This window comes from Schistocerca cancellata, chromosome 5 (assembly GCF_023864275.1).
Source record: "Schistocerca cancellata isolate TAMUIC-IGC-003103 chromosome 5, iqSchCanc2.1, whole genome shotgun sequence".
Classification (NCBI taxonomy): Eukaryota; Metazoa; Arthropoda; class Insecta; order Orthoptera; family Acrididae; genus Schistocerca; species Schistocerca cancellata.
Window position 1 is genome coordinate 486,324,095 of NC_064630.1, and position 21,836 is coordinate 486,345,930.

The 21,836-nt window shown below is 43.7% G+C and overlaps 1 protein-coding gene across 1 annotated transcript in view; it reads left to right on the forward strand.

Annotated features, from left to right (window-relative positions):
* The first annotated feature begins 1,835 nt into the window (after positions 1-1,835).
* The window catches only part of LOC126188614 (spondin-2-like), a 245,522-nt gene continuing 225,521 nt past the window's right edge, over positions 1,836-21,836 (forward strand). Inside the window, exons 1-2 of the mRNA XM_049930216.1 lie at positions 1,836-1,940; positions 8,745-9,030. Of these exons, the coding sequence (XP_049786173.1) occupies positions 1,836-1,940; positions 8,745-9,030 (391 nt within the window). The remainder of the gene's footprint in view (positions 1,941-8,744; positions 9,031-21,836) is intronic.

The window sequence follows — 21,836 nt, forward strand, 5'->3', positions numbered from 1 at the left end:
TTTTGCCCGCATCCCGTGGTCGTGCGGTAGCGTTCTCGCTTCCCACGCCCGGGTTCCCGGGTTCGATTCCCGGCGGGGTCAGGGATTTTCTCTGCCTCGTGATGGCTGGGTGTTGTGTGCTGTCCTTAGGTTAGTTAGGTTTAAGTAGTTCTAAGTTCTAGGGGACTTATGACCACAGCAGTTGAGTCCCATAGTGCTCAGAGCCATTTTTTTGATACATTTTTTAAAAATGTGACTGTACTGCAGCATTGGATACAAAAATGATGATTAAATGGTTATGTACATAAATATGTTTTCCTGTTGTTTAAAAACAATGTGAATGGGCAGCACGTGAATACAGATATGTGCCCACTTAAATTAGTACAGTAATTTCTTATAGATGAAAAAATTACGACAGATCATGCATATATATTGCATATTCAGCTCATTGAGGGATGAATGGGAGTTGTTACGTTAATTGCTGTGCATTGAAACTGTAAATTATGAGAATGCTTAAGTATTTTGTCAAAGCTTTTGAAACAGTTTGTTGCAAAAGACGCAAAATAAACTACAGTGCCTTTGGTCTGCAATTGTGAAAATACAACTGTACTCTTCATCAGAACCAGCTATGTAAATAAACCTCCACCCGAAGATGATGATGTGAACCATCGAAACATGTAGTGGCAAAATAATCAAGTGACTGACACAGAAACTGTTCTATTTGTATATATACTTTCTCAGTTTCTAAATGATTCACTGCTTCCAGTTTCTAGGGGATTCTAGTAAGACACTGATCGCGTATGCAAACAAAGTGAAATGAGGTAACGCTCAACAGGTGTGCAACACACCTAATTTATAGGTAACGCAGTTCTGATCTTAACTGACAAAGGCTGTTAGGAAAACTTCCGTAGTCTACGCTTATTTATGATAGTCTACGGTAACATATGATTGCCTTAGAACTCTAGTAGCAAGCGATCATGTTCCACTGTTACTCTTCATTGCTAGCATTTCTCTTTCCCAAACGTCTCGACCCTCATAGGAACTTCATTATTGCATTTTCTAACTTTTCTTTATTTACATTTTCTAACTTTATTTTATTTATAACTTGATAACATGTGAACTTCATACTGAACACTAGTACACTCTTCCTACTTCGTTGCTTAATTTTCGGTTTCTGTTGCAAATCTTGGATGGAGAACATGTTGCAATTTAGGAGTAGAATTTGGGTCCTTCCCGTTGTTATGAATGCGGTACTGCCCTTGCTGTTCACCTATGTCCCCAAGATTAGCTTCGATTAACCAGTATCCAAAGTGACTGCTTGATTCATTGCTACAAGTAGGATCGAGTCAGGTACTTTCGAGGCCACAAGGTATGGCATGACCTTCATTGGGTGTTATTTGTTAGCGGAAGCGATGGGCAAGCGAGGCGTAACAGTACAAGTTTACAGACAGACGATATGTTCAACACAGCATGCAATTTTTTAGAATACGTACCGTTTTAGAGGTTCGAAGTTTTGACGCTACTTTTTTCTGAAATTCAGCTGAGAAAGCTGAAAAATGTTGTCTGTAGGAGGGCCGTTCCATTTTGAATTACACTCCGTCCTTTGCCATCATCCATGGTGCGCCATTTGACTCCTCATTAAAGTTGCAAGTATGTAGTACTTTCGTCTAACCATAGCTGGCAGGGCAACTTCCAGAGGTGTATTCCCTGCACAGCACAGCCAGTTTTCCCAGCCACTGTTATTACATCAGCGGACAACATGGACTGTGATTATCAGGGAAAGCACTGAAAAACTTAGTTTCTGTGCAGGGTCGTGTAAATACAGCGGATATTTGCCCCAGGCGATTGGTGACAGTATGTGGAGAGAGTGCACCGTCATGAAAAGTGCTCTTGCAACACAACAACCATTATCCTCATACGAGTTAGAAACCGTGGCTGCCTTCGCTGAAATGGGGTTCCAGGTACTGCCATATGAACCGTTTCCTGACTTGGTCCCTTCTGATTTCCACCTACTGTGATAAAGAAACCTCTGCGCAGACATAAAATCGCAGACTTCCAGGAAGTGTGAGCAGCTGTTCTGCGGCAGGAACGACGGCCTCCAGAAAAGTGGTTCGAAGAGGGAGTACAAAAGATAAAAAGGAGAATACGGTGTATTTGGAAGTACCTGGAACCTCATGTCAGCTTTTCTTGTTACGTCCACTGCAGCTGAGTATGGATTTCCGAAAATATTTCTGCAGTTTCTTCACGTCTCAGGCTAAAACGATATGACAACGACGTCGTCAAGACTACACATACTGTGTTCAGCGCGTTTTGAGCAAAGCTGTTGAAACTGCTGCAGACCCATGACTGGGGCTGGTAATTCTTGCAGCAACGGCAAATAATTACCAGAGAGACCAGAGAGGACTTTTTAATACGGAAGTAGTAATAAACGTCTTCCTCAACACCGTCATTCCTGTCAGGCTACTTTTCACTGCTCAGTCTGCGTGCGGTGAGCTTTTTCCACGTAAAAGTTGTTCCCAAAACAGAACGCGACAAGGCCATCCGTTACCCCTGTCTCAACACTGTTCGCCGGGTCTGCCTACTTTTTCCCGTGTGGGAAAGGTGTTCAGTAAATGGAAACAAGGGCAAAAGCTAGGCCTCCTGCAAACCTCATGTCGTCCTTCTTTCTTAAGCTTGTTTTTATGCTTTTTGTAATAATAATTGGTACCAAGTTAACGTGAGTTCAGACTGTACACAAATGATTTGTTTTATCTTCTTAATTCTAGAAATATAATTTTATAGTGTATCAATTTTGTAATTAACCTTTTACTACATAATCATATCGGATCTAGCCAACACATTACGTATAATTTCTCCTTTATATAGGGTGACTCTCCTGTAAGAGTCGGCAGGCGCATTTTCTCTGGTGACTCGGCAGATACTTGCAAATTCTATTTTTACAACATGCAGCTGGAGTCAGAGCAGACAGATACTGCTCATCATGCGACGCCCAGTGTCTATGGAAAGCGTCGCTTTGTTTCCGGTTACAACCACAATGATTTTTAAAGAGGAATGTTATGTACTCATTCGGTAGAGCTGTCTCAGATTAGTTTAGCCTAGCCTGCGCTGACTGCTGCCGCCAAGCATGCAGCGCTACTCAGTCACTGTTTGCTGGTTACTCATCATGTTTTGTTGTTTTGTCCCTCTTAATAAGTATCAATAAACAAATATCGGACTAGACTAATATGGGACCGCTCAACTGAATGGGCATGTAACTTTAAAAATCATTTTATTTGTAACGGGAAACAAAGCGACGCTTTCCATAGACACTGAGCGTTGCATGAAAAACGTAGTGAGCAGACGTTGCGCTGAATCAAAGACCGTTTTTCTTTTTTTCTTTTTTGAGTTATCAGTCTTCCGATTGGTTTGATGAAGGCCCGCCACGAATTCCTCTCCTGAGTCAGTCTCCTCATCTCAGACTAGCATTTGCAATCAACGTCCTCAATTATTTGCTGGATGTATTCCAATCTTTGTCTTCCTCTACAGTTTGTACTCTCTGCAGCTCCCTCCAGTGCTATGGAAGTCATTCTCTGAATTTTAACAGATATCAGATCATCATATTCCTTCGCCTTGCCAGTGTTTTCCACATATTCCTTTCCTCTACGATTCTGCCCAGATCTCGTTCCTTAACTTATCAGTTTACCTAATGTACAATATTCATCCGTAGCACCACATCTCAAATGCTTCGATTCTCTCTCTCTCTCTCTCTCTCTCTCTCTCTCTCTCTCTCTCTCTCTCTCTGTGTGTGTGTGTGTGTGTGTGTGTGTGTGTGTGTGTGTGTGTGTGTGTGTGTGTATATATGGCTAAGGGACCAAACTGCTATGGTGATCGGTTCCTAGTCTTACACACTACGTAAACTAACTTATACTAACTTACGCTAAGGACAACACAACACCAATGTCCGAGGGAGGACTCGAACCACTGATGGGGGCTCGATTATCTTCTTTTCGGGTTTTCCCACAGTCCACGTTTCACAACTACAGAATACTGTGCTCCAAACGCATATTCTCACAAGTTTGTTCCTCAAATTAAGGCCTATGTTTGATACTAGTAGACTTCTCTTGGCCAGGAATGTCACTGCTAGTCTGTTTATGATGGCCACCTTGCTCCGTCCGTGATTGGTTATTTTGCTGCCTATGTAATAGAATTACTTCTCTAGTTCGTGACCATCAATCCTGATGTTAAGTTTCTCGCAGTTCTCATTGCTGCTGCTTCTTATTACCTTCGTTTGTCTTCGATTTGTTCTCAATCCATATTCTGTACTCATTTGACTGTCCATTCCATTCAGCAGATCGTCTTCACTTTCACTCAAGATAGCAATATCATCGAATCGTATCGTTCATACCCTTTCACCTTGAATTTTAATTCCACTCCTGAACTTTTCTTTTTTTCTGTCATTGTTTCTTCGATGTACAGATCGAACAGTAAGGGCGAAAGACTACACCACTGTCTTACACACTTTTTAATCCGAGCACTCCGTTCTTGGTGGCCAACGGCCTTGCCGCAGTGGTAACAGCGGATCACCGAAGCAGGCTGGGCTAGAACTGGATGGATGACCATTCGGTCTGCCGAGCGCTGTTGGCAAGCGGGGTGCACTCAGCCCTTGTGAGGCAAACTGAGAAGTAGCGGCTTCGGTCTCGGAAACTGACATACGGCCGGGAGAGCGGTGTGCTGAACTCAAGCGCCTCCATATCCGCATCCAGTGATGCCGATGGGCTGAGAGGATGACACGGCGACCGGTCGGTTTCGTTGGGTCTTCATGGCCTGTCCGGGAGAAGTTTTTTTTTCGTTCCTGGTCGTACACTCTTATTATTCGCTCTCGGGCCGGCCGCAGTGGCCGAGCGGTTCTAAGCGCTTCAGCCTGGAATCGCGCGACCGCTACAGTCGCAGGTTCGAATCCTGCCACGGGCTTGGATGTGTGTGATGTCCTTAGGTTAGTTAGGTTTAAGTAGTTCTAAGTTCCAGGGGACTGATGACCTCAGAAGTTAAGTCCCATAGTGCTCAGAGCCATTTATTCCCTGTCGGCTCTTGTACATGTTGCATATTACCCATCTTTTCCTGTAGCTTACCCCTATTTTTCTTAGAATTTCGAACATTTTGCACCATTTTACACTGTCGAACGCCTTTTTCAGGTCGACAAATCCTATGAACGTGTCTTGATTTTTCTGTAGTCTTCCTTCCATTATGAAACGCAACGTCAGAATAGCCTCTCTTGTGCCTCTACCTCTCCTAAAGCCAAACTGACCGTCATCTGACACAACCTCAAGCCACATGTTGCAAAAGCAAAATTACAAATATCTGGCGGAACACTAAAGATAATGCGCCTGCGACTGTATACTCGCAACTGTGATGATGAGTCGAATAGTGCACCACGAATGATGGGAAAAAAATAAGTCGTACAGTAGTATGGAGCGCTGCTTGTAAAAATATGAATGCTTTTAGGAAACTGTTCTTTGCAGAATTTTCGGATTTCCAGCGCCTGAGCACTGCGCGTGAAAGGTATGTGCTAAGGTCGGATCAGGGTATCTCCAGAAAATAAAGTCGGTAGCTGCAACCGAAAGGTGGAACGAGTATAATATCTTTGAGTAGGATGATCTTTGATAGGTAAGAGAGCTGGGCGCGTGCAGTAAAAATCCGAGAAGTCGCAGGCAGCTAGGTGCCCGGAGGAAGCAGACGTGTGCAGACAGCTTTAAGGTAGGTCGCTGCCCCTGACCAAACTTTAGCACGTAAATTAGAGAAGATATATAATCATTTCGAATTGGTTTTTGTTAGATAATGTTCAGAGTTAGGATTCGTATGTCCAAGGTTTGACGCAGTAAGCGTTTTGTAAAATTTTTTGTAAGAGTGGTTCGTGCTACAAAAATGTTTGAAATGGTAGGTTTTGTGTATGACTTAAAATTTTAGTAATATACATATTGAGATCAACATTGTGTTTAAATATAACGGTCTGAATCATAATCCACATCCTTTGCTTGTATTGAATATGAAAATGAGTAGTAAAGTAAAGTTACCCACCAATGAAAGAATGTAAAGAAAATGAGGCCTCTATGCAATATACCGGGTGACCAGAAAGTCAGTATAAATTTGAAAACTGAATAAATCACGGAATAATGTAGATAGAGAGGTGCAAACTGACACACCTGCTTGGAATGACATGGGGTTTTATTAGAAAAAAAATACAAAAGTTCAAAAAATGTTCGACAGATGGCGCTTCATCTGATCAGAATAGCAATAATTAGCATAACAAAGTAAGACAAAGCAAAGATGATGATCTTTACAGGAAACGGTCTATATGTGCACCATCATTCCTCAACAATAGCTGTAGTCGACGAATAATGTTGTGAACAGCACTGTAAAGCATGTCCGGAGCTATGGTGAGGCATTGGCGTCGGATGTTGTCTTTCAGCATCCCTAGAAATGTCGGTCAATCATGATACACTTGAGACTTCAGGTAACCCCAAAGCCAATAATAGCACGGACTGAGGTCTGGGGACCTGGGAGGCCAAGCATGACGAAAGTGGCGGCTGAGCACACGATCATCACCAAACGACGCGCGCAAGAGATCTTTCATGCGTCTAACAATACTTTGTATTTTTTTTTGTTCTAGTAAAACCCCATGTCATTCCAAGCATGTGTGTCAATTTTTACCTCTCTATCTACATTATTCCGTGGTTTATTAAGTTTTCAAATTTTTACTGACTTTTTGATCACCCGGTATATGTGCAATTCATGGTTTGAAATCGATTTTGATCGAACTGACGTTATCAGAGCAAAGTTAATTCAAATAACTAATTTTATGACATTTCAGAACTGGCGTTATTCAAGTCAAGATATAATTTCATTAAGTAAACATTAGGGCCGAAAGTTAATTTTTCTGTACAATCTTAATGCCGTTGCACAAACGGCATTATTCTCTTAAACTTGATTGCTGAGTGAAATACATGCTACATTCCTGGCAAAATGGAGGAGTGTATGAAACAAGTTCACAGACGCAGTCAGATGCAGGTTTGTTGAAAAATTAATTTAGAACAATCTTATCAATGATACACTACTGGCCATTAAAATTGCTACACCACGGAGATGACGTGCTACAGACGCGAAATTTAACCGACAGGAAGAAGATGCTGTGATATAGAAATGATTAGCTTTTCATAGCATTAACACAACGCTGGCGCCGGTGGTGACACCTACAACGTGCTGACATGAGGAAAGTTTCCAACCGATTTCTCATACACAAACATCAGTTGACCGGCGTTGCCTGGTGAACCGTTTGTGTGATGCCTCGTGTAAGGAGGAGACATGCATACCATCACGTTTCCGACTTTGATAAAGGTCAGATTGTAGCCTATCGCGATTGCGCTTTATCGTATCGCGACATTGCTGCTGGCGTAGGTCGAGATCCAATGACCTTTAGCAGAATATGGAATCGATGGGTTCAGGAGGGTAATACTGAACGTCGTGCTGTATCCCAACGGCCTCCTATCACTAGCAGTCGAGATGACAGGCGTCTTATCCGAATGGCTGTAACGGATCGTGCAGCCACGTCTCGATCACTGAGTCAACAGATGGGGACGTTTGCAAGACGACAACCATCTGCACGAACAGTTCGACGACGTTTGCAGCCGCATGGACTATTAGCTCAGAGACCATGGCTGCGGTTACCCTTGACGCTGCATCACAGACAGGAGTGCCTGCGATGGTGTAGTCAACGACGAACCTGGGTGCAGAAATGGCAAAACGGCATTTTGTCGGATGAATCCAGGTTCCGTTTACAGCACCATGATGATCGTATCCGTGTATGGCGACATCGCGGTGAACGCAGGTTTTAAGCGTGTATTCGTCATCGCCATACTGGCGTGATGGTGTGGGGTGCCATTGGCTACACGTCTCGATCACCTATTGTTCGCATTGACGGCACTTTGAACAGTGGACGTTACATTTCAGATGTGTTACGACCCTTCATTCGATCCCTGCGAAACCCTACATTTCAGCAGGTTAATGCACGACCGCATGTTGCAGGTCCTGTACGGGCCTTTCTGGACACAGAAAATGTTCGACTGCTGCCCTGGCCAGCACATTCTCCAGATCTCTCACCAATTGGAAACGTCTGGTCAATGGTGGCCGAGCAACTGGCTCGTCACAATACGCCAGTCACTACTCTTGATGAACTGTGGTATCGTGTTGAAGCTGCATGGGCAGGTGTACCTGTACGCGCCATCCAAGCTCTGTTTGACTCAATGCCCAGGCGTATCAAGGCCGTTATTACGGCCAGAGGTGGTTGTTCTGGGTACTGATTTCTCAGGATCTATGCACCCAAATCGCGTGAAAATGTAATCAGATGTCAGTTGTAGAATGATGTATTTGTCCAATGAGTACCCGTTTATCATATGCATTTCTTCTTGATGTAGCAATTTTAATGGCCAGTAGTGCACTTTCACAAAAAAGGTAACAATTTTGGTTAGATACTTTCACGCTCTATTACTAAGTGCGAGAGCATAGTCTTCTATCAGGCGGCCGCTTCTGCCCTGTCTGTTTCCGAAACTGATAACGGTATCTCACTTGGAGAGCCGGAGGGAACCGCTTCCGTTCTGGGAAGGTGGGCCTCGGCAGGCAGGCAGGAGCGGCGGCCGAGCACGGCAGGGCAGGCCGGTAGCTGGCTGGAGGACGCGGCCGCGCTGCGGCGGGGCAGGAGGGGCGTCCGTGCTGACGCGTGCGGCGTGCCGCAGCCGGCTGCGTGCCGCGCCGCGCCGCCTCAGTCCTCCCGCGACGCCGCTGCAGACATGACGCGCCCTCCGCAGCTGCCGCTTCCGCAGCCCCTGGTGCTGCTCGCGCTGGTGGTGGCGGTGCTGGCGACCGGTGCCGCGGCGGCCAGCGCCGTGGCGGCCCACGAGCGCTGCCTGCCCGGCCGCCTGGCCGTCTACCGGCTGGTGCTGCACACGCACTGGACGCGGGCGCGCTTCCCCAGGCACTACCCCGAGTGGCGCCCTCCCGCGCAGTTCTCGCCCCTCGTCGGTAAGTCACTCGCCGTTCTCTGCTACAGTCCTCGTATCGCGAGAAGCGAGGTAACCGGCGAACACGGCACGTGCCATACGTGCCATACGTGCCATCTTCCTACAATTGAAAGAAAAACAGTCCTCGGTCACTATTTTTAACAAATCAACCTGGTTTCAACACTGCTAGGAGTGTCTTCTTCAGAAATTAAAACAAAGAATGGTCTATATTCTATAACATGGTCACAAAATAATGACTAAAAACGTATGATAGGGTATAAGTACGGAATCATCGTAAAAGACTGACAGTACTTACGTCATTTATAAAAAAGCAGGTGTTGACAGATGTGAAAATTACCGAACTATCAGTTTAATAAGCCACGGTTGCAAAATACTAATGCGGGTTCCTTACAGACGAATGGAAAAACTAGTAGAAGCCGACCTTGGGGAGGATCAGTTTGGATTCCGTAGAAATATCGGAACACGTGATGCCATACTGACCCTACGACTTATCTTAGAAGCTAGATTAAGGAAAGGCAAACCTACATTTCTAGCATTTGTAGACTTAGAGAAAGCTTTTGACAATGTTGACTGGAATATTCTCTTTCAAATTCTGAAGGTGGCAGGAGTGAAATACAGGGAGCGCAAGGCTATTTACAATTTGTACAGAAACGAGATGGCAGTTATAAGGGTCGAGGGGCATGAAAGGAAAGCAGTGGTTGGGAAGGGAGTGAGACAGGGCTTTAGCCTATCCCCGATGTTGTTCAATCTGTATATTGAGCAAGCAGTGAAGGAAACAAAAGAAAAATTCGGAGTAGGTATTAAAATCCATGGAGAAGAAATAAAAACTTTGAGGTCCGCCGATTACGTTGTAATTCTGTCAGAGACAGCAAAGGACTTGGAAGAGCAGTTTAACGGAATGGACAGTGTCTTGAAAGGAAGATATAAGACGAACATCAACAAAAGCAAAACGAGGATAATGGAATGTAGTCGAATTAAGCCGAGTGATGCTGAGGGAATTAATTTATGGAATGAGACACTTAAAGTAGTAAAGGATTTTTGCTATTCGAGGAGCAAAATAACCGATGATGGTCGAAGTAGAGAGGATATAAAATGTAGACTGGCAATGGCAAGGAAAGCGTTTCTGAAGAAGAGAAATTTGTTAACATCGAGTATAGATTTAAGTGTCAGGAAGTCGTTTCTGAAAGTATTTGTATGGAGTGTAGCCATGTATGGAAGCGAAACGTGGATGATAAATAGTTTAGACAAGAAGAGAATAGAAATCTGGTGCTACAGAAGAATGCTGAAGATTAGATGGGTAGATCACATAACTAATGATGAAGTATTGAATAGGATTGGGGAGAAGAGACGTTTGTGGCACAACTTGGCCAGAAGAAGGGATCGGTTGGTAGGACATATTCTGAGGCATCAAGGGATCACCAATTTAGTATTGGAGGGCAGCGTCGAGGGTAAAAATCGTAGAGGGAGACCAAGAGATGAATACACTAAACAGATTCAGAAGGATGTAGGTTGCAGTAGGTACTGGGAGATGAAGAAGCTTGCACAGGATAGAGTAGCATGGAGAGCTGCATCAAACCAGTCTCAGGACTGAAGACCACAACAACAATAAAATAATAAATATGCCAAAAGGGCATTAGCCACAAAGATATTTAAGATAAAATTGTGATAGCGAGCCACTAAGGGCTGCTCGTTACTTGTGTGGTGCAGGTTGCAAAACTTATACCCTATCATTTTTAGTCATTATTCTGTGAACATGTTATAGAATATAGACCACTCTTTGTTTTAGATTCTTAAGAAGACACTCCTAGCAGTGTTGAAACCATGTTAATTTGTTAAAAATAGTGACCGAGGGCTGTTTTTCTTTCAATTGTAACTATTCACGGTCTCTGAACGTGCAGCCATGTACAAAGTTTTGCCATCTTCCTATATTTCAGTTTTGTGCTACAGATTGTTAAACCTAGTAGTATACACCCTGAAATTGTCACACCAACTGTACACCGTGGCCCCAGTCACTCTCAATTATTATCTGTCGAAACTGCCTTGGGCTCTGAGCGCTATGGGACTGAACATCTGAAGTCATCAGTCCCCTAGAACTTAGAACTACTTAAACCTAACTAACCTAAGGACATCACACACATCCATGCCCGAGGCAGGATTCGAACCTGCGACCGTAGTGGTCGCGTGGTTCCAGACTGAAGCGCCTAGAACCGCTCGGCCACCCCGGCCGTTTGAGAAACTGCCTTAATATATAAAATTTTATAATGAAATTGGACTCCCATATACTAAAAACAGGAGTGACTTCTCGCGTTCTCCAAGGTACTGTTACAGGCTGTTCCTCATCTACATAAGCGATTTAGGAGACAATCTGAGCAACCGTAGTAGGTTGCTTGCATATGCTGCTATCTATGTATCGTCTAGTAAAGTCATCAGAAGATCAAAACAAATTACAGAACGATTTAGCAAAGATATCTGTATGATGTGGAGGTTGCCAACTGACCTTAAATAATGAAGATTCTGATGTCATCCACACGAGTACTAAAACGAATCTGTTAATCTTTGCTTACACGATAAATCAAGCAAATGTTAAGTCCGTAAATATAACTAAATACCTAATAGAACTCCGTCTTCAGGCCACGAGTGGCCTACAGGGACCATTCGACCGCCGTGTCATCCTCAGTGGAGGATGCGGATAGGAGGGGCGTGGGGTCAGGACACCGTCTCCCGGTCGTTATGATGGTATTGTTGACTGAAGCCGCTACTATTCGGTCGCGTAGCTCCTCAAATGGCATCACGAGGCTGAGTGCACCCCGAAAAGTGGCAACAGCGCATGGCGGCCTGGATGGTCACCCATCCAAGTGCCCACCATGTCCGACAGCGCTTAACTTCGGTGGTCTCACCGGAACCGGTGTAGTCACTGCGACAAGGCCGTTGCCACAACTAAATACCTAGGAATTACAATTAAGAACACCTTAAATCAGAAAGAACACACATAAAATGTTGTGGGGAAGATGTGTGCGTGTGTGCGTGTGTGTGTGTGTGTGTGTGTGTGTGTGTGTGTGGTTTGAGGTTTTCGGGCGCTAAACAGCGTGGTGTACTAAAGAGAGTGCCTACTCTTTCGGAGTGAGCTGCTCGCTCTGGGATCCTTACTAGATAGGACTATCGGAGTACGTCGAGAAAGGTCAAAGAAGGACAACACATTTTGTATTACTGAGAAACACGGGCGAGTGTCATGGACATGATACAGGATTTGGAATGGACATCATTAAAGCAAAGGCGTACATCGTTGCGACAGGATCTTCTCACGAAATTTCAATCACCAACTTTCTACCTCGAATGCGAAAATATTTGTGGCGCCGACCAACATAGGGACAAACGGCCATCTTAATAAGGGAGACCAGAGCTCGCACCGAAAGATAATAGGTGTTCGTTCTTTCCGCGCGCTGTTCGAGAGTGGAATAATAGAGAATTATTGTGAAAGTGGTTCGATTAATCTTGTGCCAGGTACTTAAGTGTGGTTTTGAGAATATCAATGTACATGTACATGTAGAAATGCGTTTTGTTTCACCTTCGTCACATATTTTTTGATCTAATATTAATATTAAAGTATCCAAAATCCGAGATTAAGTAAAATCTGCCATGGAAGCTTTCCAATGTTGAAACTTGCAAGTGATCCGGATCTAAAGACTTTATTTGTGGTTTAGATAGATGAAGACGCTATTTATTTAATGAAACTGGCATATTACAGAAATATTTCGAATATGTTATCGACAGTTGGCAGGCCTCAACTATCAGGGACAGTTGTGTTCCAACAGTGACCATTCTTACTGCGGAGGACTTTTTCTTCTTCGGTATCCGAAGATTCGACAGTTTCGCCATTGTTCATAACTATTGCAGGAGCACCTGCTTCAGAATCACTTGCATCACGGAAGTCATCTATGTCACATTCACGTTGAGTTCCTCTAACAGTGTTTCCCATATATTGCATTTTACTAATGTATAATGTCATTTCTATGAGCCATTTTTCAATTAAATGTACTTAACATTCAGCGACAGAACACTTAAACGTTGTGTACACCAGGATCACAGTCACCCTTCAGAAAATATTCCTGTCAGACTAATTAAACAATAATGTCTCGCAACTTCAAAGGTCCGTACTCTACTAGATTTCACTCAATGCTGAATTTATCTGAACTTACCTTGTTGGCAGAGGGCTGTGTAGGTACAGTGGTGCATGCATAGTAACAAACAAAGAACTCGAGGCTCAGAGTGACCCTGATGTGAACTTCTAGGATTAAGAAAGGACCAAGTATTCGAATCAGGTTGTGAGGTATGTCTGGGAAGAGATTGGAGGAGCCTCCAGCTAACAGTCCTCAGTGTGTGCTCCAGGCATGTAGGAGATACCTGGATATGTCATTCGGACATTTATTAGGTTCCCGTGAATGAGTACAAGAAATTGTTTGTCTCCAGTTGGGTCACAAATCTTGCTGATGACGGAGATCAGTTCGAAATTCCCACCCGCTGGAGGTTCGAGTCCTCCCTCGGGCATCGGTGTGGGTGTTGTCCTTAGCGTTACGTTAGTTTAAGTAGTGTGAAGTCTAGGGACCGATGACCTCAGCAGTTTGGTCCCTTAGGAATTCAAACACATTTGAACATTTAAAGTTCGAAATTGAATAATCACCTAACATTTGTTATGTGGTGAACAACCCACAAAATTTGATAAATTTCACGAACTTCGGATAAATACCAATAAATTTAAATGTAACAACCACCAGGTGATGTACCAATCCTTTAGCTACATTTACATGTCCATACATACTATGTGCATACATACTGCACCAGTCAGCACTCGGTGTACCGTGGAAGGTACGTTGTACCGCTGCTACTCATTTTATTTTCTGTTCCACTCGTAAATGTTACTGGGGATGAACGACTATCTATATGCGTCCGTACGACCCCTAATTTCCCTTACCTTTCCCTCGCGGTCCTTAAGCAAGATGTATGTCGGTGCCAGTAAGATCATTCTGTAGTTGTTCAAAAAGCCGGTTATCTAAACTTTCTCAACATTGTTTCACGTAAAGAACGTCGTCTTCCTTCCGCGGATTCCAGTTTGAGTTCATGGATAATTTCCGTCATACCACCGCGTTGAATAAACCTACCGTATCGTCTCTGGATTTTTTCCACGTCTTCCTTCAATCCGATATCTTCCTTCAATCTGACCGGGCGGGGATCGCCGCAGTGTTCAATAATAGGTCTTAGAAGTGTCCTGTATGTTGTTTTTCTTTATAGAAGAGCTACACTTTCCTAAAATTCTACCAGTAAACCGCAGTCGATGTTTGCCTTCCCTGAAACAGAAGTTGGGTGTCCGTTCCATTTCATGTCGTTCTGCAAAGTTACGCCTAAACATTTAATCGACGCGGCTGTGTCAAACAACCACTGCAGAATTGTTTTCCCCACTCATCTGCATTAAGTTTCAGTTGTCCATATTTAGAGCATGGTGCCATTCATCACACCAACTAGAAATTCTGTTCAGGTGATCCTGTATCATCCCAGAGTCATTCGCGTACACTGCAGAGTCATCAGCGAACAGTCGCAGGTTGCTGCTCACCCTGTCCGTCAAACTGTTTACATACAGGGAGAACAGCATCAGCCCTATAACACCTCTGTGGTACCCCTGACGATACCCTAGCCTCTTCTGAAAACCTACCATAAATCTCCATACCTCCATCTTCTAGTGGACGCTAGGACAACAGGTTTTATTGAATCTTATGTAGGAGGATGTGCTGAAAAGTATGACTCCGAATTTTTTATGTGAGAACTCTTAAATATTTTTAAATGAAACAAAAGTTATTAACATTCTACATCTTTATTCTTCATGTCTACATATTTGAGGCCCTCTACAGCTGGGGGGCTACGAATTCTAGTGTGTAACACGGCGGTGTGTAACCTAACTATGTTGGTGAGTGGGAAAAAGCGTGTTGCAGTAGTTTCCAATTCGAAGAGTTCATCCACACATGGAACTCCTTCGGCATGACTATGCCAGACGACACTAGATCACTGCAACATTTGCAACAATCCGTCGCCGTAAGTTCACTGTAATCGATCATCCTCCACGCACCCCCAACGTGCTCCCATCCCATTTCCACCTTTTTCCAAAACTTAAACAACACCTTCGAAGGCTTCACTTTGATAGTGATGACGCGGCGCAAGCAGAGGTGACGTTGTGCCTCCCTCAACGATGTCAAACGTTCTACTATTACGATATTGACAAACTTGTCGCTCGTTGGGAGAAATATGTTCGTCGCCAGGGTGACTATGTTGCGAAATAAATATGTAGACACTAAAAATAAAGATGTAGAATGTTAATATCGTTTGTTTTATTCAGAAAGCTTTAAGAATTTTGACATAAATTCGGTGACATTATTTTTCGGCACGCTCTCGTAGTTGTGTTTACTACGTTTATTTATACAAAACCGGTTTCGGTGTTACAATACACCATCGTCAGGCACCTGAGCGCCTCTAGGTGACCGCTTTGGTTTTCGGGAATCATTGTCACACCTTTTGTGGAAGGTCCAAGAAACATCGACGTCCGCAAAACGCCATCGCCTCTGGTGCGTATGACGGCGGCACATCATCTCAATGTTGATCACCGAGATTCGTAAAGGGACCTGAGACGGTGTATTGTAACTCCGAAACCGGTTGCAATACGCTAACGGTATTATCGTTACTAAGTATGATTCGTCACCCACTACAACGTAGTGGATTCTATGACAAATATTAAGTGATTATTCCATTACGAATTGATGTCCATCATCAGAATGGGTGAGAGTTATGTCACATACGGGAACGAACAAAATCTCGCCCGAAAGAAATTTTCGCTCTGCAGTGAGTGTGCGTTGATATGAAACTTCCTCTTAGATTAAAACTGTATGCCGGATCGGGGCTCGAACTCGGAACTCTTGCATTTAGCGGACAAATTCGCTACTGACTGAACTACCCAAGCACGACTCGAAACACTTCACAACTTTACTTCCGCCACTGCCTTGTCACCTACTTTCTGAAATTCACAAAAGCCATCCTGAGAGACTCTCAAACCTAGCACTCAAGGTCGAGATGGATAACTCAGTCGGTAGAGCTCTTGTCTGCGAAAAGTAAAGATCCCTAGTTCTAGTCTCGGTACGACACACAGTTTTAATCTGCCAGGAGATTTCAAACAAAATCTTGTATTCGTTGCGGTGACAATCCACTCAGTCTCCTAATTTCATACTCATGAATTTCTTTCATGCCTGAAATACACACTGAAGATTGCTGCCTGCAGGCTGGTTTTAAAGTATACGTCCTCTGTTTTCTTCCCAGACATAGTTTCAGGATGATAAACCAGGAGACAGGACAGGACAGGCAGCGCCAGTAAATTCCTCAAGATGTTTGTAGTGTGAAGTGTTAGCCGAAGTAGCCGCTTCGAGGATTTTGATGACAGACTTCTAAAGCTACTTCCTGCTAAGGTACATCAGAACTGTCCATTATCGGTCCGCTAATAGTTTTGGACACTTTTTATCTGAGTTCAAAATAAAACATCATTAAAAGGAAATTAAAGAAATAATTACGATGTTAGACAACTGTTGGCTAAAATCTTGCAATTTATTGCGTTCTAAGTGGCAAGTAGAAGACCTTCTGTGCAAGATACAGGTCATAATTGGCAATCCGGTAGGTGTTCCGTGCTCTGTCCTACTCCGCATTTATAGTCAGCGGTATCCACAGCGAAGTGACAAATACCAGAGATAAGACAGCTAAGAGACATCCACAGGATCCAATTCTTTGGGGGGTTTCCGAGTTTTAGTCAAGTTGAGAAATCCATAACTGTTTCCTTGCTATAGCTGCTGTTTGCAAAGTTGAAGTACTCTTGGGGAAAATACTTCTGGATCTCTGCTTCGAGCTGCTGGAACATTTATTTCCCTTGGCAGCTACTTCAAGACGAATGTCTGGTGCCACTATGCCTACGAACTGGACAACATGTAACAATGTCACACCTTTCGTTTAGCGCCGTGTTCACCTATGTTATAGTGGGTGGATTTGTACCAGACTGGGCAAGCACAGGCTACTCTGCAGCACTGCAACATGTTGCTAGTGCAATTGTTTCCACGGTTTGTTTCGAATACCTCACATTCTACCAGCGATCTTAAGAAATATATTATTTCTGGATTTCACCGTTTTGCAGTAATGATTGTTTCAAGCATTGCAGCAATGCCGATTTCCGTTTGAACTTGCGAAGTTGCCTCGACAGTCATCTGTTGAGTTGCAAGATAGTACTCGACTTCTTGTAATGACTGCTCTATGACAAATGAGCCGCAGCACCATTTTCGAGGCAGTGTAATCTTTGCTATCAGCTAACTGCTTCAAGTGACATATTTCAATAAAATTAGAATACGCTACTGTGAAATTCAGTATGGGATTATCCTGCTGGAATCTGCCATTTGATACGCAGTTTCAAATCCTTCCCAGAGAAAGAGACAGTAAATTCAGTTGTTTTCGTCAGGTGTTTTGGAAGAATGGTACCGCACGCATGGTCGGGTAGCCAGAAAATGAGTTTGTGGGTACATGCATGTTGATGGAGCTATGTATACTACCTACGCAATAGAGACTTGTGAATGGGTCTTCCTGTGTCGTTTCACCATGTCGTCTGCAGACACGTTGGCGTCGACCTGACCACCTGGAACAAAAGCTAGACCACTCGTTGAATACCATTCAATGTGCCAGTTGACTCTCCGTCTACACCATGCAAATCAATAGTGTCTACGATACGGCGTCAGTGATAAAAGACGCATGGTAACTTGAGAGCACCCAACTCCCAGTTAATATGTTCCCGATGCTTCATGGTGACACACTTCCTGCAAACTCTGCTCATGTTTCAGCTGTTCTCATCCGTCTGCTCGTGAAAGCCAATCAAACATCAGATGATTTTTTGCTTGTTTGTCGTCCTGAAAGTATCTGTGCCTATTCACGGAGTCGATTTCGTCACCACTCGCTCTACAGTCAACGCACCACAGCCAAGGGTGTTGTAACTGTCGGTTGATGCTCCCGTATCCCTTATGCCAATGATTGGACGTCTCCCGAAGTCCGAAAGACGGTGACAAGCTGCTCGTGCGAGTTTCCTAGTCGAACTGTGTTGTGACACCCACCAGAGGAGCCCCAGTAACGTCGAACACATTCAGTAGCCCTCATGTATGATACCATTCTTCATCTGCAGGAATTGCCTCTCTCTGTGCTGTAAGTGATGAAAATGGGCTCGCATGACGTTTGAATCTATAATACGACTGGTTTTGAAGTAGAGGATTATCAGTGTCGCAGCATTTGGTCAAAGTGCTCATGTGCAACCGCTTCTATTCCGTCAGGGTAATTTAATTTACCTAAACAACTTCGACAAGCCCTTAAAATCTGCCGTCCTATATTCAGTTGTACCCATTCGGACAAGTTTTGTACTGTTAGAAAGTTGTTAAAGGCTGCGAGAATCCTTGCTAGGATAGGTGTGTATTCGTTGTGGAGAACGAAGGATGTTATCATACAACTTTTCTTCCACTAAGCTAAGTTTATACTTTTAATTTATTTGCAACTAATATCAAAGCAGTTGCGGCTTCATCTTCAAGCACTTTATCATTGTAGCTGTGATACACCACCGCAAGTACACCCTGTCAATGTATTCCAGCATTCTCTAGGGTCACAGATGAGTGGAGGAAAATTTGCGAAAATTGACATATTGTCCTTTTCCGAAAACACGCGCAATGAATACTGGACAATAAATTTTGTTGTCCGTCTAGACTTCAATATGCCAAAGGCCTTACCGCAGTGGTAACACCGGTTCCCGTGAGATCACCGGTGTCAAGAGCTGTCCGGCTTGACCAACACTTGATGGGAGACCGTCAGAAACTGCCGAGCGCTGTTGGCAAGCTGGGTGCACTTGCCCATGTGAGTCCCATTGGGAGCTGCTTGATAGAGAAGTAGCGGCTTCATGTTGAATAAAGCTGCCAACGGCCGGGAGAGTCGTGTGCTGGCCCTATGCCCCTCCATATTCGCATTTCCATTGGCTGAGGATTTCACGGCGATAGCTCTATACCGTTGGGGAGTTCCGAGGCCTGTTCGGACGGAGATGAGATTGCAATATGATGGTTTGACATAGCTAGTAAATTTGCTTATAGAATATGAGTTGTCAACATACTCAGATCTAAAGACGGTTTGATGAATCAGAAACTAGTCTCAAGTTTGTGAGCATATGCAATTAGACGGCCTATAAAATTTGTTCTCCGTAAAAAATATTTCGCAGATAATACCCCATTTACAGCGCTAGGGAAACAATTGGGCTACAGCTGCCTTCCTCTACAAGAACTCTTGTCTATAGTGCTATGCCTACACACTTCTGAGTCAGTTCACCAAGAGTTCAGTTTCCCGCCATTTCTTCCGTAAGGGAAAGCTCTCGTTCTGTCAGGACGTGGAAGTAGTATCTCTGGAAAAGAGGATACAGTGCTAGCGTTTACCGTATATACAGAGTTGCTGCAAATATGTGATTACGTCATTCAGTAGTGGAATACACAACGAACGATTCAGATACTTTACTGAAAGGTGCAATTATACGGACAACCGGCTGCAAATAAATGTTTGGTAAACTTTCACAGGTTTCTACACCATTACTGATGTCTTCATCAGAATGAAACTTTGGAAAACCGTAAAATTACACTGCGAGAAAGCAGTGGTCAGAATTAAGAGCAGATATGCTCAAGGGGAAAAAAAGTAAAACACGTTCCAGCCATTGGCACGTGTGCCTAGCTAGCAACATGTCTGATGTATCTAATTTATTTATTTGTCACAACAGAAAACTACCAGAAGATGCCAAAAACATTTTTCAGCAGCTATCTGCATGTATAATAATTTTATCTTGGAACTCTTCCATTTGGTCCGTATTTGCATAGAAAGCACAGAAAGCAGACATAAACAAGGAACAGAAGTGGTCCTAATTCGCGCTTCAGTTTTCATAGCTTTTCTCGCCACCTGCGATACACCTCTCGCGACACACGCGAACAGAAGGATGAAGTAATATTCTTGATCAGAAACAAAGTGCGAAAGTATTGTTTTTCTGTGTATAAAAGCAGCTACATACCATCCAACGAAGGTGAGTTCACGAATAGCTAAATAACAGCTCAGTACACACCAAATAACTGGATTCCACAACCCCAAGTATATATTGCTCACATGCGAAGTTCACCTTTTAGTATTTTGTTTACTAACAGCCGCTCACACGGTTGCAGATGACATGATGTTCGCTGAGTAAAAAACGGCAACAGAAAAAAAGCGCACAGAAGATATGTCGCAAACAGCGACAATAATTGTTAAAACATGCTGTAACATACAATAAATAAGGTAGTATGAAAGTATCCATAGAAAACTATATTTCAAAAAACTAATAGTAATAATGTAATAATGTGATACTGTGTTTGTATAACCATGCTATTTTCTGCATGTTTTAGATTTTTAAAAAACCACTGATAATGGTGATATTTGTCGCCGAAACTTGTTTGGGAAATAAAGGAATAATAAGGTATTTTTGCATCAAGGCGGACTCAGTTTCTGATATTACTGTTTATCTGTCCGTACATTTGCACGTGAAGGGCAGTTATTCAAATCAGCAGTCAACAATAGTGCTTCCCAGCCTAGGTCGTGCCCCACATAATCTCCGTAAGTGTAAACTGCGAACCAAGTTTACGCTGTTTTTTACTCTTACTTGGAGGACTAGCGTGGCCGGCGTCATTCGTAAACACTGCAGAAATTTACACCAGGCGTCTCTAGGAGAAGTTACATGCTTGCTGCTGCAGTCGGCAAACAATTGCAATACGATAATAGCACCGCCGCTTTTTTATGCTGTCAATTCCTGTTTATGTTTACATGGCAGCTCGTATTCACAGCGGAAAATATTTTCCTCGAAGGCTACGCTGCTTTCAAAGACAGCTACGTTCCTGTTGACATGCTATATGACATACAATGAGGTGACAGAAGACCTGAGATAGCGATATCCACATATCCACATGTGCAGATGACGGTAGTACCGCGCACAAAAGGTATAAAAGTGCAGCGCACTGGCCGGGCTGTCACTTATACTCAGGTGATTCATGTGAAAAAGTTTCCATCTACATCTATACTCCGCTAGCCACCAGGCGGTGTGTGGCGGAGGGGCACAGTTGGAGCCAAAGTCATATTCCCCCCCCCCCCTCCCCCCCCCCTCCCACCACTCTGTTACACTCGCGGCTCGCGCGAGGGAAAAACGACTGTCTGAACGCCTCAGTACGACCTCTTATTTCCCTTATCTTTGAATGCTGATCATTGCGAGATTTCGAAGTTGGTGGTAATAATATATGCTCTACATCCTCAGTGAAGATCAGATTTCGGAATATAGTGAGCAGCCCCTTCCGTTTAGCGCGCCGTCTACCTGCAAGTGTGTCGCACTTCAAACTTTCTATGAGATTTTTAACGCTCTCGCGATGGGTAAATGTACCAGTCACGAATCTTTCCGCTCTTCTTTGGACCTTCTCAATCTCTTGAATCAGACTCAACTGGTAAGGGTCCCAAACAGAAGAGCTAACGTATGTAAGCTATTTCCTTTGTTGAAGGACTGCATCGCTTCAGGATTCTACCAATAAACCGCAGTCTAAAGTTCGCCTTACCCGTTACTTCCACTTGAGATCATTTCGAATAGTCACACCCAGATACTTGACGGATGTTTCCACTTCCAAAGACTGGGCATTTATTTTGTACTCATACATTAATGGG